The sequence below is a fragment of the Buteo buteo genome, chromosome 5 (assembly GCF_964188355.1).
Source record: "Buteo buteo chromosome 5, bButBut1.hap1.1, whole genome shotgun sequence".
Taxonomy (NCBI): domain Eukaryota; kingdom Metazoa; phylum Chordata; class Aves; order Accipitriformes; family Accipitridae; genus Buteo; species Buteo buteo.
This window is the reverse complement of record NC_134175.1, coordinates 4,524,423-4,539,974: the sequence shown is the minus strand read 5'-3', so window position 1 is coordinate 4,539,974 and position 15,552 is coordinate 4,524,423. Positions and strand designations below refer to the sequence as shown.

Below are 15,552 nucleotides of genomic sequence, written 5' to 3'. Positions count from 1 at the left end.
TTGTCTCCAAAATTTGTTGGCAGTGTACTTGGTTTTGCTGGGGTCGTTTAGCCTGGCATGTTCTTCCCCAAGGTGCTCATCTCCTGGTACATGCTGCAGAACTCGCTCCTGGTAGTACTCCTGAACTGAGCAGGCTGCTTCTCACAGAGCAGGCTAGTGTGAGTGAAGCCTAGGGAACGCTTGCATTCCCCCCCACTTTAAGGAGAAACTTTTATACCCTGCAAACGGGAAGCATTGCACGGGTGCTCAGACTAGGCTGGACAAGCTGCTTAACGGCGTGATCGGTGTGGTGAAGCTTGTTGGCTAAATAGGATGCACCGGTTCTGTGTTACGAGTTGCCAAGAGCTTGTTCACATGCGTACAGTATACGGCAGGGCGTCTGCGTGGAAGAACCTGCCCCTCTCTCACAGGAGAGGGAGAAGGCAGATTATAGTCAGAGAAAGGGCAAGTGTTGAGGCAGGTACTTTGGTAATAGTATTCGGCTGTCTCTGGTACTGTCTGTAAGAAGCATTAGGGACACAATTCATCTTCTAGGACCGTAGGCAATTATGGGGTGAAGGCAGGAGGAATGCCAAGGAGCAAGAAATACTGCCTGTGTGAGGTGTCATCAGCATCCTGATCTGCTGGGGTCCTGGGAAGCCGAGCCCTTTGGCTAGAGTGTTCTGAGAGTGGGAGCCGCGGAGTCTCAGAGATGCACTCGTTGCCCTTCTGTTGCAGAAAGCTGACAAACATTGTGCATCAGCCAGAGGCCTTTCTCTGTGCAAAGATGTGCCTGAAATACCCAGGAAGGATTTTTGGATTGCGCTCTTCCCATCTGCTGTTGCTACCGTTTTTTCTTTCACCACCTAATTCCTCCCCCCTGCGTTGCGGAGGCTTTCCTTTTCACTCCTGTGCACCTTGGGCACATTCTGTCTCCTACTCTTACCTACCCCAGCCTCACATCCCCCTCTCTGCTCTGAATGCTGTATCCCTCTTTCTCTGATAATTGCGCTGGGAGGATTCCTCACCAGATCCTGGCTGGCTGAATGTTATGCAGAGCAAAGGCCAAAGAGCTTGACCTGATTTAACTAATTTGATTTTAGCACCAGTTTGGATTTTGAGGGAGTGATTTCCCCTGGCATCATAAACCAGACCCCCTCTGTGTCCAGGCCTTGTACTGGCGCTGCCCTTCTAGGGCAGCAACATGTCTCTTTCTGCCTGGAAATCCCAAACACCATTTTTAGAAAGCCCTTTCATTTTATTTATTTTCCCTTCCTGGCACAGACGGTGTCTGCGGATGGCGAACCAGCAAGGAGCTGTGTGCTGCTTGCCTATTACCTCAGGTTTAAAGTGTCTCTTCCTATCAAATGCAAAGCAGAAGAAAGCAGAGCTTTCATGCATTCTTTTTTTTCCCCCCCTCTTCCATCCGTTCTAAATTTATTTCCATGCCTTGCCGGTTTCAATCTGCATTTCCTGACCCTCTCACATCTCCAGTCACAGCCTGTGCTTCGAGCCTTCCTTTTAAGCTTGGAGTGAGTCAGGGGGGAGCGCTGCTCTGGGCTTGGGAGGATATGATGGGGTTAAAGTGAAAGGCTTGGTTTTAACAGTATAATGTGTAACCCCATAATGACTTTAAATATTGATTATTTGAAGGCCATTAGTGCTTATTGTTAAAGAAAAGTCGATACTTTTTAAGCCTTGTGAACCATTTGTCTCCTGTTAAAGGACATATCAAATTTAGCAGCATGCAGTGCAAATCCCCTAATACCCTGCTCACAAGCCTCCAGCTGGCATATTAGGGAAAAAAAAAGGGGGGTGAGGGGAGGAATATGCAGTAACACAGAATTGCTCGCTGCAAGGTAAGGACGAGGCTTATCAGATGTAATTGCCAAGGGCTAAATTCGCATTCTCAGAGTATGGGGCTGTAATTCAGCCCTTACCTGGAGGTGGAAGAAAAGGAGGAAGGAAATTAATGGGGGCTCGAAGGCTGGTATGTACCTGAGAAAGGATGCAAGGATTTGTGTTTTGGTGCACGTCTGCCTAAAAGCACGCTAGGCTTTGTTAAGGTCTCTGGGACTTTGTACTCCGGGGTTGCCAGTTCATTTCCAAGCTTGCTTGGAAGTAATTGGCTGTATCTGTACCAGGCAGCCTGGGAGGGCTTCCCAGCTCTGTGCCAGGACACGACCTGGTCGTACTCCCTCCCTCGTGTGCCAGGTTTCCGTGCCAAGGATCAGGCAGATGGGCTGGAAGGGAGCAGTGGCAGGCTCCAACAGGTTCCCCGCCTGGACTGCCAGGAGGCTGGGCTTGTGGGACGGTGGAAAGCATCTGCCCTTTGTGGTAAGGCAGGCAGTGTGAAGCGCTGCTCCTCGGGGGCTCTGCAGCATGAGCTAGGGAGCATCAGTCTACCTGCAGGGAGAAGAGTCCCTTGTTCCCTGAATATTTATGAGCATACCTGCTTTCCTTCGAAGTTATCTTCTGCTTCGGACTGATGCCGAGCCATTGGGGGGATGGCAGGAGAGGTGCAATGACTCCTCCTTGTTTGGCCGTATGCAGCCTCCTCTCTGACTTCAGGCTACGTATTCCTCGGGTGTAACAGGGCCAGTCGCGGGACCTTTGGCTGGTTCTCTTTATCTGGCCTCACCCAGCAGCTTTGCCCTACGCGCGTGGTTGGTGGCGAGCTCCAGCGTTGCTGAGAGAACAACTCAGGGGTCTCCGTGTGGTCTGCTGTGTCAGGCAGGCATGATGACAGCAAGTGTAAATGTGTCTCCCTGAATTTTCTAAACCTTTGGACTCATCCCCAGCGTGCGTCGTGTGTGTAACATAAGCAGCGACTGACCTCTCACGTTCGAAGTTGCTCCTGATGCGTTTCTTGCAGCCCCTCTTACAACTATTTCCAGCTCCTTCTGAGCCGCTGCAGGCTGCTGTGCTCAGCCGTGTGCGTGGCAGCGTGATCGGGTCCCACAGCAATTGCTTTGTCCCGTCGTCCTCCCTTCCTCAGCCAGGACACCGCTCGCTGGCCAGTCCAACGTACGAGCTGATCCCTGGCCTCGAAAGGCAGGATAGCTGCGCAGAGCCGATGAGAGGACAGAGGGAATGAACTGCAGGGTCTCGAGCAGATGCGAATTCCTTAGGGATCAAAGTTAGCCGCTGGAGTGCAACATTAAAGCATAAAAATAGCCTCTGATTAACATTGGGCTGCCACCAAAGAGAGAACCTTTTATTTTCCAGTGGCAGGTCCTGATCCCCATCAAACGGTATGCTTCCTGGGCACAGATTATCTCTTCTTGGCTAAAATCGAGAAGCTGTCTTTGTTTTTAGCGTTTCCTTCTGAACTCTCTGTGTGCAGCCTACACCTGGGGCTTCTCTGCATTGTTATCTCTCGTACAAGATCCCCTTTTCTGCATCTATAAAAGGCAGGGAGGGCACGGCCACTGCTTGCCTGGCCATGGAATGGTTAAAAGCGACTTGATTTCCTAAATTGCTTCTTATAAAACGAACAGCACGTCTGCCAGGCTCGTCTCCCCATGATTACAGCTAATTACGATCGAACGGACACCTCCTAGCCCCCGTCATGCCGCTTTAATTGTCCGTTATTCATCTGCAGGCTGTCCGGGGTGGCAAAGCACTTGGCAGCCCAGCGACCGAGGCCTCGGCTAATTGTGAGGCCTCGGGGATTAGGGCAGGTGATTACACACTTCATGGTGTAATTACATAAGCATCGCTTGGCTGCTGCCCCGGCTCTGAGCCGAAGGTCACGCGCTGCGTTACCTGAGATTAATTGGAGCTGCCACTGAAGTGCGAGGTGCTGGCGGAGCGGTTATACGATTAGCATTAACATTTCAACAGCGACGGATCGATCTGTGGCTCTCCTCCAGACACAGCGAGCTGTGCAATTAGTTTAGAGGAGAGCTAGGGGAGGAAGGAGGAGGAAAGGAGAGACGGAGAGAGCCAGGGGAAGGGGAGAAGGGGAGTAGAGCCGGACGGGCAGGGTGGAGGCAGAGACAGGCAGGTGGACGAGGGGTAGGGAGAAGGGGGAATTTCAGAGGGGAACCTCAGCCCGCTCTGCGCTGTGGATCAGCGTTTGGCTGTTGCGTAGAATGAGGATAAAACTACATCGGGAAGATTTAGGGGAAGGACAGGAATCCTCTCCTTGCCCACCTCATCCCCAAAGAGTCTTTGTCTGGCTTTTCATGAGCCGTGGTGGCAATCCATCCCCAGCTGTGTGGGACGGGGGCATGGATGGCCGGGATTCTCACGTTAGCCCACACTTGCACATCATCCCCCCACTGAAAGGGGGAGCGTGGTTGTGCGTACGGTCTGTTTGTTGCAAAGTCACACGCACCTTCTTGCTCCCTTTCTCTTGCCCTCCAGTCTCTCCTGAAGCAGATTTTATAGGGAGATATTGTAAAATGAAAATAAACGGCACAGCACTTGGCTTTGCCTCTAGATGCCCTGGTGAAGGTAATAATGTTGTAAGTGGCCATCAAAAGGAATTAAGAGATGTGCAGCCGGAAAGCAGAGATTTGCTTGCAGGCTCCCAGGGCAGATTTGACTAATGGAAGAGACCTTGGCTCTTATTCCTTTCCTGCCATTTTTTCCTCCCCCCCACCCACCCTCCCTGTGAGCAAGCAAGTGCTACCTACCTTACTTCCAGGCGTTTTCCTCTTCTCCACCCCTCAAAGCTGCCTCTTCCAGCTTACTTGCCACCTTACATGTGCTCTACCCGTTCTGGCCAGCATCACCCACCCCTTCTCCAGTAGTACTCCTTTCCACCGACCCCATGGCGCTTCCTGCTCACATCCCGCTCCTCATCTCTCCTCTCTCTGTGTTTTTTCTCTGCCTGACTTACAGCTTTTCTCTCCAGAATTAAAGATCTCCCCTTGTCCCAGCTAGGACAGTGATTTTTTTTGCAAGGCATGCCAGTGATGCCTTCAGATCTTCCCAGACCCACCCTCCAGTTCCCAAAATATAGAATGCTTTTTCAGTTGTAAGGTAGTTGAGATAGAAACCCGAGCTTGCTAACGGGATGGGCAGATGCAGCACCTTCAGCCTTGCCTTTGCTAGCCCTGGGCAGCCAAAACCCAGCTGAAAGGCCGTGGAAGCAAACATATCAAGGTGGGAAGTATGTGGGACCTATGGAGTCCTGGCTGCTTTTTTCCCCTTTTGGTTCTGCTTCTTGTCTTTTCTCTCTCCTTTTAAAAGTTTCACGTATGTGTGAACAGGCATCTTTCTATCTCAGAACAGCCTCTGGTACAGAGCGCGGGTCATCTGCAGAAAGGATGTTATTCCTGAGCCAGGGCCCTCCGGGCGCTGTGGATGGAGCCTCCAGGTTTTCAACATGTATTTATTTTCTGATTTCTGCAGGGAGATATCCCACCCGCCGCCTCTGCTTTCACCCCAGAATGCGCCCCATATTGCCCTGGGGCCCCACTTGAGACCTCCTTTTCTTGGGGTGCCTTCGGCTCTGTGCCAGACACCAGGTGAGTGCTTAAGAGATGCTTAACGTCAGCCGGGAGAAGCGGGTAGAGTGACAAACTGTCCTTTAGCCAAACAGCCCAGACACATTTTCTGTGTTTCCCTGGTACTGTTGTGCTGACTTCACCCTTGTTTTGCAGTGATAGGAGCAGGTTGCCTTGGCTGCTCTCTCTGTTAATCCCCACCAGCCTCCCTGGTCCCATGTTTCAGCGGCAGACTGCACTGCCTTGGGAGTGAGGGAATAGATGGGCTCTAGAACAGAGAGGCAGCTCTCGGCTGCCCTTTCCTGCTCAGTTAGCCCTCTGGGGAGCTGGCTCTGAGTTAGCAAAGAGTCAATGCTGAGATTAATAACCCCACAGTATTGTTCTCCCTGTCCCCAGGTTACGGGTTCCTACAGCCGGCACAAGCAGAGATGTTTGCGCGGCAGCAAGAGATGCTACGAAAGCAAAACCTGGCAAGGTAAAGAGTGTGGAGGGCTAGCCGGCCTGGGCTTGGGTTGGATTTTTCCTTCCCTTCCCTGGCAGCAGGCAGAGTAATGTGGGGTGCTGTGTTGGATGAGTTGCGCGCAGGCAACGGAGCGGTGTCCAGGTGAGACTGACGGAAACAACGTGGGGGTTTGGAGGCGACACCTTGATCCTGCGAGCTCTGGTTCAGCAACGGCTGGGGGTTAGCAAGTTACTCACAGTTCCCTCCTCCCCACCACCGACGCTCCCTCTCTGCCTCTCCCAATTTAGGTTGGAGATGTCGGCTGAGATCATCCGCCAGAAAGAGCTGGAGAATCTCCACAGGCAAAGGCTACTGGCTGGTGACCCCCTGAGCCTCCATCCCGGCTTGCCCCCGGACCACCCGGCCCTGCGTAACGTGCACGACATCCCCGAGGGCCACCCGCTGCGGGAAGAGCTCTCCCGGAGGAACGCCATGCTGGTGCTTCGACACAACAACACTCCCCTGCTGTCCCTCAACCCCAGCGTCCCCAGCAGCGCCACGCCGCCCAAGGAGCAGCCCCGGCGGGGCAGCCGCAAATCGGCACACCACCGCGCTGAGCCGCAGGGGCTGAGCGAGGCCAAGGAGGTGGCGGAGCCCCGGGCGCGGGATGGGGCACCAGACTGTAACGACGAGGAGATGAAGGACTCTGAGAGCGACGCGGACGTGAGCGACGAGAAGCCGGAGAGCCTGAAGGCCGAGAGCAGCAGCTCGGCTGCCGAGCTTAAGGAGTGCAAAGAGACAGGCAAAGTCTGCGAAGGGGCCAAGGAGCTGGGTGAAGCGGCTGCTAGTCAAAATGCCCCCTGCAGCTCCTCGAGCGCCGAGTCCCCCAGCCATTTGCTTGGCCCAGGCATCAACAAAAACGAGGTGAAATATCTCCCGCCAGCCTCCATCCCACCGCCTCAGCCGCTGCCCTTCGGATTCCCTTACACGATGAGCCCGTACTTCCATGCAGGTGAGTGCGTGAGGGCCTGTCGCTGAGTTACGGGCCGGAGCAGTGACGTGTTTTGCAGTGCGCTGAGAGCGGGACTCTTCCCCCCTCCTGTTCTGTAGTGTGGTTGTAGGTCTTTTTTCTCTGTAGGGAACTGAGCGTCGTCTTTTAATTAGTATAAAGGACTCCATTTGCAATGAAATTAAGGTCATAAAGAGGGCCAGCAGGGACAAAGTGAGTCCCAGGCACGGGAGAAGGGAGATCGCAGTATGGTGGACTAAGGGATCTTGCAATTGCTTGGGCCTTCTTTGGAAGCCATGTTTCAGGACAAACGCCAGTAAACTAGAGGGGGCTTCAGGAAGAGGCAACAAAAGTGATGAATGTCTGCAAGGTGCTGCCCTACAAAATAAAGGGCCAGATGTATTGTATCTGGAAGGGTGGCCTGAAAGGCTGTGAAGACTGTTGGGCTGTGTTCGTGAGATTTCCAGGGAGTGGGGACCGATTGGATACAGCAGGACAAAGGAATGGAAGGAGAGCTTCCCAGGGTGACTTGGATCTGTCCTGCGTGGGCAGAGGCTGCAGGCTGGTAGCGAGGCTGAGGCTGTTCTGCAGGGAGAGGCGCGCTGGGGATGTGCAGGGCTGGAGGGTGGCTGGCTGGTTCCCACGTGCTTGGTTCTCCCGCTGTGCATTGCCATGGTTTGAGGCGAGGGAAAAGAAGGATTAAGGCTGCAGCATTTTCCTCCCTGCTGAGTGTCAGATCTGGGACAGTTCCAGAGTAGCGTGTGAGACGACACCTTTGGGATGGGGCGTCAAAGAGTTCCCCAGCAGTGACTTACACGTCTTGGCTGCCCTGTGCCCTTGGAGGTGTCAGTTACCACGGCTGTGCTCCTTTTCCAGGGCAGAGCTAGATGTGCTCTTTCCTCTGCCTGTGGTGTATTTCTCAGCCTCACAGGCACTGGTATAGCTGGATTGGTGCCTGTTGGACGGGATAGGCAGGCAGGGAAGCCATTGCCAGCTCTGTGGTCCCCAGCGGCGCAGTCTCTTGGGCAGCAAAGGCAGGCACAGCTGGAGCCAGAAGGGAGCAGTAAGTACAGGGGGTACAAGTGGGGTTTCAAACCCTGGTAGCTGCTCTGCCCCGGGGGTCTCCTGTGGGCAGAGCAGGGTAGCAGCCCCGCTAGCCTAGCCAAGAGCCAAAACCTGCCTCAGCTAATTACTTGGCTGAGCAATTAGCAGGAGGTAGGACCTCCTGCCACCCGGAGGAGGGAGAAAGGCTGGGGGGGGGGGGGGGTATGGCATGTGGGTCGCCGAGGCTGCCTGTTTTCTATGCAAAGAGCTGCTGCGGTTGTGAACACGGCTGCCCATCACTCATTAGAGCTGCCTTCCAACCAGGAAGGAGGAAGCGATTTTTCTATGACAGGCAGGTGGCCAACATGATAAATATTCCTGCTGCCTTGGGCTGCTGAGGCTTCCTTGCAGGAGCCTTTTTCTCCTGGCCATTAAAAAGGGAAACGCACGGCTCTGTGGTGCTCATCTCTTGTGTGAGGCTCTGCAGGGAGGCCTGGATTGTAGATGGGTTTCCTCCCTCCCCCAGCAATGTGCGAGTTACTGTAATAGGCCATTTATTATTATCACTTCAAATTTATATCACGATCGTGTCTTGAGGCCTCGGCAAAGATCAGGGCTGTGTTTCACTGCCCGGTTCTCAGGCACTTCTGATTTGTGGAGCCTTTTCCAGGGCTGTAGGTCTTTTCCTGAGGGCTCTTTTGCTTTCGGCTAGCTTCACACATCGTCGCGGCTGTTCATATTGCCCGTTTGTGGGACAGCAGCACCGACCCTGTTGTGCTGGGCACTGTACAACTGCATAGCAAAAACTCTCACCTGAAACAGCCCTGGGAAGACGGGGCATCTTGTTCGATGCAGCACAGCAGTCGATAGGGGAGCTGGGAGTTCAGCAACTGAAATATTGAGGGCTATATTGATCCAAGTGCTGCGGGGATCGTGGGGTGTGCTGGGGTAACGTGTCCCAGAGAAAAATGTGTTACTTTGGCCCTCGGGGAACACAAACCACCTGAAGACAGACAGACGGAACTGCACCCCCCTCTCCCCCAGTGCCAGATAATTTCTGTAATCCTTTTTTGCACAAGGACTGCTCTTCTGGCCTGGCTGGTCACGATGTTGTGCTGTACACCGGAGGCTGGTATTATAAAGTAACCACCTAAACAAGGCAGGTAACGTGGCAGGCTGAAAGGAAGAGCCAGAGGGAGGGGAGGAGAGGAGAGAAGTGGCTGGCTGAAAATGACCACTGAGTTTCAGGCCGTTCCTCTGGTCTTCCAGCAAGGGGAGGCTCCTCCTTTGGAGGCAGAGAGCTGTTTTCTGTCCCTACTGGGAAGAATATCGATGAGGCAGCCAGAGCTGGGTCGATTCCCTGAGCTGCCTTCTGGGGTTCTGGCGGCTGCTCGATGACCTCATCTCGTCAAGGTTTCAGCAGCCTTGCTCCCCTCCTCCTCCCACCGCCCTCCTCCAGCCCCGTCCTTTGGAAAAGGTGAAGGATGGAGTGTGCAGGAGGCTAAAATCCTTCTATCGATCTGTAGTCTGGAGAGCAATTAACGCAAGCCTTCCAGTGCCGCTCCATGACCCGAGCCCTCTCCGGTGCGCGGGAAGGCGGGGGGGGCACGCACAGGGAGGAATGGGAGAGGGGTTGGAGGGTGGTAGCAAAACTGATTAAACCCATAGGTGGGCTGACTTCCAAGTGGGTTTGCTTTGTGCACTGGTCTCCCAGTTGGCACCTGGATTTCTCCTGCGGTGTCAGGAGCAAAAACTCATGTGTCTCCGTGCAGCAGAGACAGCCCCGTTGCAGCCTGGCTGCTGGATTTGCAGCAGAGGTTTCCCTTACTGGGATGGTCCGAGGGGTTGCTCTCTCTGACCCGTTCAGCCTTTGGCTTCTCTTCTGAAGCAGCTGGATATCAGGAGGTGGGAGGGAAATTATAAATGGCTTGCGGCATGGGTGGTGAGGGCTTTTACGTGGACACCTGTCTACAAGACGCTGGCCTGGGACGATGGATTCTTTTCAGTCTCTACACGCTGAGCCCCATCTGGTGAAATGTTCTGTAATCCATTACCAGTCTCTCGGACCATCATTTATCATAGAGCAAGACAGAGGAGGCCTGGCAGGGAATAGATGCTGCCCTTTATGCATCCTCGCAGTCCAGCAGGATCCAGTGACATGTCATTATTATAATAGAAGGTGCGTCCCTTCTAGCCACTTGGCACCTATTTGTTATCATTCCCTAAACTGCCAGCGCAGTGGTGAGTGGGTGCAGCCATGCACAGAGACCGAGCAGACGGTGCAGTATCTTCCTGAGGAGGGATGGGAGGACGGACAGGAGCCCTTCTGCTCCAGGGACTGTAAAATTAGAAAGGGCCAGTCACTGGACGCAGCGTGCTGAGGGCCGGTCCTGTACTAGTTGCAAATTAGATACACGCTGAGGCCAGAGGGACCAGTGTCGTCCTGCAGAAGTCCGTCCTGGGGTTAGTCCTGCATCTGGTGACTTCAGACCGGTGGCAGAGCTGAGGTGGGAGCAAAAGGGCGAGGGGGGACACACCTGAACACCAGGCTCCGCGACCCTGACTTCAGGGGTGCTGAGTACGCAGAATGGTGACTGAGTCTTTGGAGCTACTAGGGCTGAGGTCTTCTGCAGACACTGTGAGATTTTGGGCTTTTCTGCAGGGAACGGGGGTGTTTTGCCTCTAACTTCAGTGGAAATAGGTTTTTCCTATTCTAGCTTTTAAGTTCTGTGGCACAGAAATTGCTAATAGACCAGAACCCGAAGTATTGGTATTTACCTTCCCCCTCCCAAGAATATTTCCACCAGTCAGTCCCTGTTTCCCTGGTATAAATGGGAAGGGAAAACAAACTCTCCGAGATAAATATTTTGGCCGTATTAGATTTCTCTGTGTGTGGGTACGTGGAAAATATTTCTTGTTCCCATACAGCGGGCCTGTCTTGCCCTCAGACTTGGACACAGCAGGCTTACTGTGTGCATCTGTGTGCGTCTTGACCTCTCCCTTCCTTTCTTCTGGGGGCACGAAGAGACAAAGGAAAGAAAAACCACAGAGGAGAGAGGCTTCTGTAGGAGAAGCGGTCGCTAGCCCAGCTCTGCTGGTGATGTCAGTAACCCTGCAAACGATCTCGCGTTCGGTACGGTTCCAGGATTGCCAGCATGTGTGCAGGAGAGGGACCGTAGGGAAGCCTTAACACCTTTCCCCCCATCCCTGCTAGTAGGGAACGCAGCATCTGGGCTAAATCTCTCCCCTCTGCCGGTGGGGACCTGGCAAAGTGTGTGCGTGACTGGCGGGGGCTGACCAGCCTCTCTCCGTGCAGGCTGAGGTTATACCCTGAGGATGGGTCTGGCTGGCTGGTGACTGGAGAATTCATTCCCAAGCGCTGCGTTGCTGCAATTCAATCCTTGGCTTGCTTTTGGAATAAGGAAGTACCTAATTTTAAAGCAGTTGGCTGTTACAGTCAGATCCCCTCAGAGACGCTTGCTCTGGCTGCAGATGGAGGTGTCTCGCCCGAGCATTGACTGTGCCTGGAATAATTGAGTTCAGTTTCACTTCCTTTATTTACCAAGCTGCAGCCACTCTTCCAAAGAGGAGAAAGGGAATTACCCCCCACCCTGAGAAAGAAAAAACCTCCCCCGAAACAGCAAAAAAAAAAAAAAAGAAGGGGGGGGGGGGGAAGCCCTCAGCCATTGGAGTGTTTTGTGAATTTTAACATAAGCAGCTGTGAGTTTGTCTCCTGGAAAATGGAATGCAATAGGAATGAGAATGAGGGCTCGTGTCCATCTGTCTGTCTGTCTGGTAGCTGGCGGTGGTGAGGGAAGGGAAGCGCTCGCTGGCTCTTTGGCAACGGCCTCTGCCTCCACCTCCCGTGCTGACAGGCGCCGAGCTCGCAGGAAAGCCGGTCGTTTTCTCTGCAGCTGCTATCAGACGCACAAAAGTATTTGAAGCTTTTTCTAGCTGGAAAAAGAAGGGGTGTGAAGAGAGCGAGGAGCTGCCCGGCCTCCAGCGGGGCACGGGCTGGCGAAGCAGGGGGAAACGAGCTCTCCCCGCGCGGCGCGGCGCTTCCAGGCAGAGCAGCAAGCGGAGCGTGTTGCAAGCCAGGTCCTTAGGCTGGAGGGGAGAATGCTCTGTGCCTGCAAGAAGGTTGTGGTAGAGACTATGGATGTGCAGGAGGTGTGAAAAGTCCGGTTGTTGCCCGCAGCGAGCGCCCTGAGGGTCCCGGGCTGGGAAGAAGTGCTGGGAAGGAGGCCTTCAAAGACGTGCCAGAGTCCCCGAAGCACGGGGAGAGGGAGAGAGGGACAGTCCTGTCCCCGCTCCAGAGGGACAGGTAGCGCCGGCAGAGGCAGCAGGCCTTGGAGGGCTCCCGTCTCTCCAGCCAAGACGTTCTGGCACCGGGATTGGGGCTTGTCTGTTTGCGCTGGCCCGCGCGTGTAAGGAGAGATGCGGACTCGTCCCCGTTTGCCGAGGGGCGTTTGGGAGCAGAGGCCGGCGGCCCTCGTGGATCTCCGCGCTAGGAGACGCGCGTTGGCTAGCCGGTGCCGTGCAGGCGGGTGCGGGCTGCGTTTTCGGTTGAAGCAGACGTTGCCGTCTCCTTCCCCGAGAGGAGGTGGCACGGCGGGAGGGGAAGTGGTGGCGCAGCTACAGGAACGGTGCGGAGGGCGAGGCTGGGAAGGGAACCGGGAAGTTGGGAGCGGAAATGTAGTGGAAATGATTACATAGCGTCTGACTGCTTCTCGTGCAGACTGCTGCTGGTTTAAAAGCATCTTATTGGCATTATAACTTCCTCTGTAAATCCTGTCCTTTTCCTGTTACCTTGGACTGTGCTGGTGGCTTTGCCAACTAGCTAGCGGAGGCTCAGCGTGCGGCTTTGCTGTTTGCTCTTTCTGCGCCTCTTGCCTCCGACCTGGTGCGTTCCCCCAGGGAACCAGCCGCTCCTCCTTCTCCGGGCTTGTGCTCCCCACTACGATTTTCTTGCATCCCGCTTTATCTTGTCATTAGTTGCAGAAGTGCTACCCGACCTGCTGCGGACAGAAGCGAAGGAGTCACGGCAAGGGGTTACGTCCATGGTGCTGATCAAATGCCTCAGGAAAAACCTTAAGCCTAAAGGACAGATAATTTTGTCGTGTTAGACCCCCAGGAGAAGTATTTTGTTCTGGTAATTTCTTGCTTCGTGCCCTGAAGCATAACAATTTGTACCCCTCATAACTGCTTTCTCTCCCCACCGTAATCATGGATGCTCACGTGCCTGCAAATGTCCTCTTGATCTCTCGGTCTAGCCGATATCATGCAGCAGTGAGTTCCACAGGTTGATAATGCCTTCCCCCCACCCTCACCCCGAAGTGGTGTTTTCTGGAACTAGGTTTCTTCATTGCTTGTTTCTGCGTTTTTCCCTTTTACGTGCTACAGTAGGTAAGAATTACCTGGCTGGTGTTTCTCTTGCCTTTTCTTATTCTCTGTGCCTCTCCTCCAGCTCCTCTCTCAGCTCCAGCCCGGTTTTCTCCCCGCGTGCACGTCCCATGCTGTCAGGCACTGGCGATGCAGGGCGGCAGGGGGGCTCTTTTCCACCCTTTTGGAACCCATCACCTTCGTCTCTGCTGACAGGGCTGGGACCTGAACCGCTGTTGCGTTTCGGAGAATTGACATATCGGCTTGAACTGAGCTGTGCTGTCTTCAGAGTGTCGCGGGGGCTGGCGGGGGTCATCCCGTCACCCGTCAGATGCTCGGCCAGGAGAGATGCCCAGCTCCTGCGGCGGTGGAGCGGAGGGCGGCGTATTCTGAGGCAGCGGCTGTGTTGGGGCAGACGGATCCGATGGATATTTCGGGAGCTGGGGTGGATTGAAAATGAGCGCTTTGAAAGAGCGAGACGTTCGTTCTCCAGTGATTCGCACTCCGGGCAAGGCAGCGGGCCACCAGGGAGAGGTGCCGGGGCCTGTTACCATTCGGAGCACGTAGCCAGGAGAAGGGTTGGGGGAAAGAAACCCACAGGGCAGTCGGAGTTTTCCGCTTTGCGGTGCGTGTGGAGAAACACTCCTTCAGGGTTTTTTCTTTTCTCTCCCCTCCCCCCGTTTCTTCCCCGCAGCTGAAGAACATTAAACACATGAAATGCATTAGCCAGGATTTTTCCTTTCCCCTGCCCCCCTTTCTAAGCAGGGGACCTCCAGGAGGAAGAGGCCTATGAATTGACCCTGCCCAGTGCTTTAATTGACAGGTCATTAAAGATGAATGTGTGGCTAGAGAAAAATATTCAGATTGCAGTCTAGTTGTTGTCCATGTGGGATTTTAATGATTTATGTTTCTTTCTCCTCCCCTCCTTCCTACCCCCCCTAACTCCAAACAATCCAGGCACCATGGGAGGTCTGTTTCTGGATGGTGAGGAAAGCCCTGCGCTGGAAGACATCAGCAAATGGACGGTGGAGGACGTATGCAGCTTTGTGTCCAACTTGTCTGGCTGCACCGAGTACACTCAGGTAAATCTCTTTTAACGGCCTCAAGAACATCACGGGAGGAACGTCCTCCCTGCAGGCCCCGATTCTCTCCCTCCCATCTGTACCTATTTTACTTGCACTGTCCCTCCTAGAAGGTGTATCTCAGAGCCCTGCAGGGCCTGAAGCTCTTTGATTTTTTTTTTTTTTTTTTCTAGTGGATTGTTAAATAGCTACTTGGTGCCAGTGAAGATGCCGAGGTGTGTGAGGGGGCTTGCAGATGGAGAGCAATAGGGAGAGTACAGTGGGAGAGGATGGGAGTAGGGATGAGGTTAGGAGCGAGCATCTGAGTTGCAGGGTTGATCGTGATTAGTGGCTTAGCGTCATTTCTCTCGCGCTGTCCAGCTCATGCTTTTAGAAGCTGCCCTGTGCTCTATCGCAGAGCTGACCACAGCGGTGGCTTTGAGTGGAGCGGCTGCGCTGAGGGGTGGGCTGTCAGGTAGTCCCCGGGATTGGGGCGGGCAGCTCGGTGTACCAGCCAACCTGGCAGAAGGTGCTGCGTTCTCTTGCTGTGCCCAGAGTATTTAGGGGACGGAGTGGGGTTGTGAGAGACCCTGCCCGCACAAGCGTCAAGGTAACTTCTGTGTTTACACTGTAGAGTGATGGCGACTGTGATTTTCAAGCTCATTACAGCAGTGTTGAAACATCCATCAGTAACGGGGGCTTCATAAAGCCTGCTCAGTGTGAGATCATGAGGTGCAATACAAAAAGCAACCCTGTGTTTTTTGGTTCTGCATCTGCTCGAGTCCATTATAAATGCCCCATTGAGAGAATGCACCAACTGCGAAGGCACAGATTCCTGAGCTGTCTGGGACAGCCTTGTGAAGAGGATATAGTGTGCTTAGAAGGGAGGGACTGAACGTAGCAGAGATAGAGAGGCAAAGGGCCAAAGTTGAGGACAATCCAGCCTTTCAGCAGAGAGACATCCTAGGCTGAGAACAGGTCTTGAAGGGGAGGAAGGAGAGCAGGAATCGAACTTTCCAGACATGCCACTTCAAGAGAGGAGCTTCCCTGACTGACAGCAAAGGAGTGCAAAGCTGTGCTTTGCCATCCAGGCTGGCTGAAATCCGATTTCTAAAAATCTGCCGCCTCCCCCTCTTTGGCCCTTGCTGTCTCTCCCTCTGTTAGTTGTGGTAGGCA

General features: G+C 54.0%; 1 protein-coding gene across 6 annotated transcripts in view; it reads left to right on the top strand.

Annotated features, from left to right (window-relative positions):
• Window positions 1–15,552, top strand: part of SAMD11 (sterile alpha motif domain containing 11) — a 123,861-nt gene that overhangs the window by 101,902 nt on the left and 6,407 nt on the right. For all 6 annotated transcript variants that reach the window (XR_012650329.1, XM_075027292.1, XM_075027293.1 and 3 more), the window contains 4 exons: window positions 5,344–5,459; window positions 5,835–5,913; window positions 6,189–6,892; window positions 14,273–14,397. Coding sequence is in view for 5 of the 6 variants with exons in the window: in XM_075027292.1 (XP_074883393.1) it covers window positions 5,344–5,459; window positions 5,835–5,913; window positions 6,189–6,892; window positions 14,273–14,397 (1,024 nt within the window). In the remaining variant the exon portion in view is untranslated. The remainder of the gene's footprint in view (window positions 1–5,343; window positions 5,460–5,834; window positions 5,914–6,188; window positions 6,893–14,272; window positions 14,398–15,552) is intronic.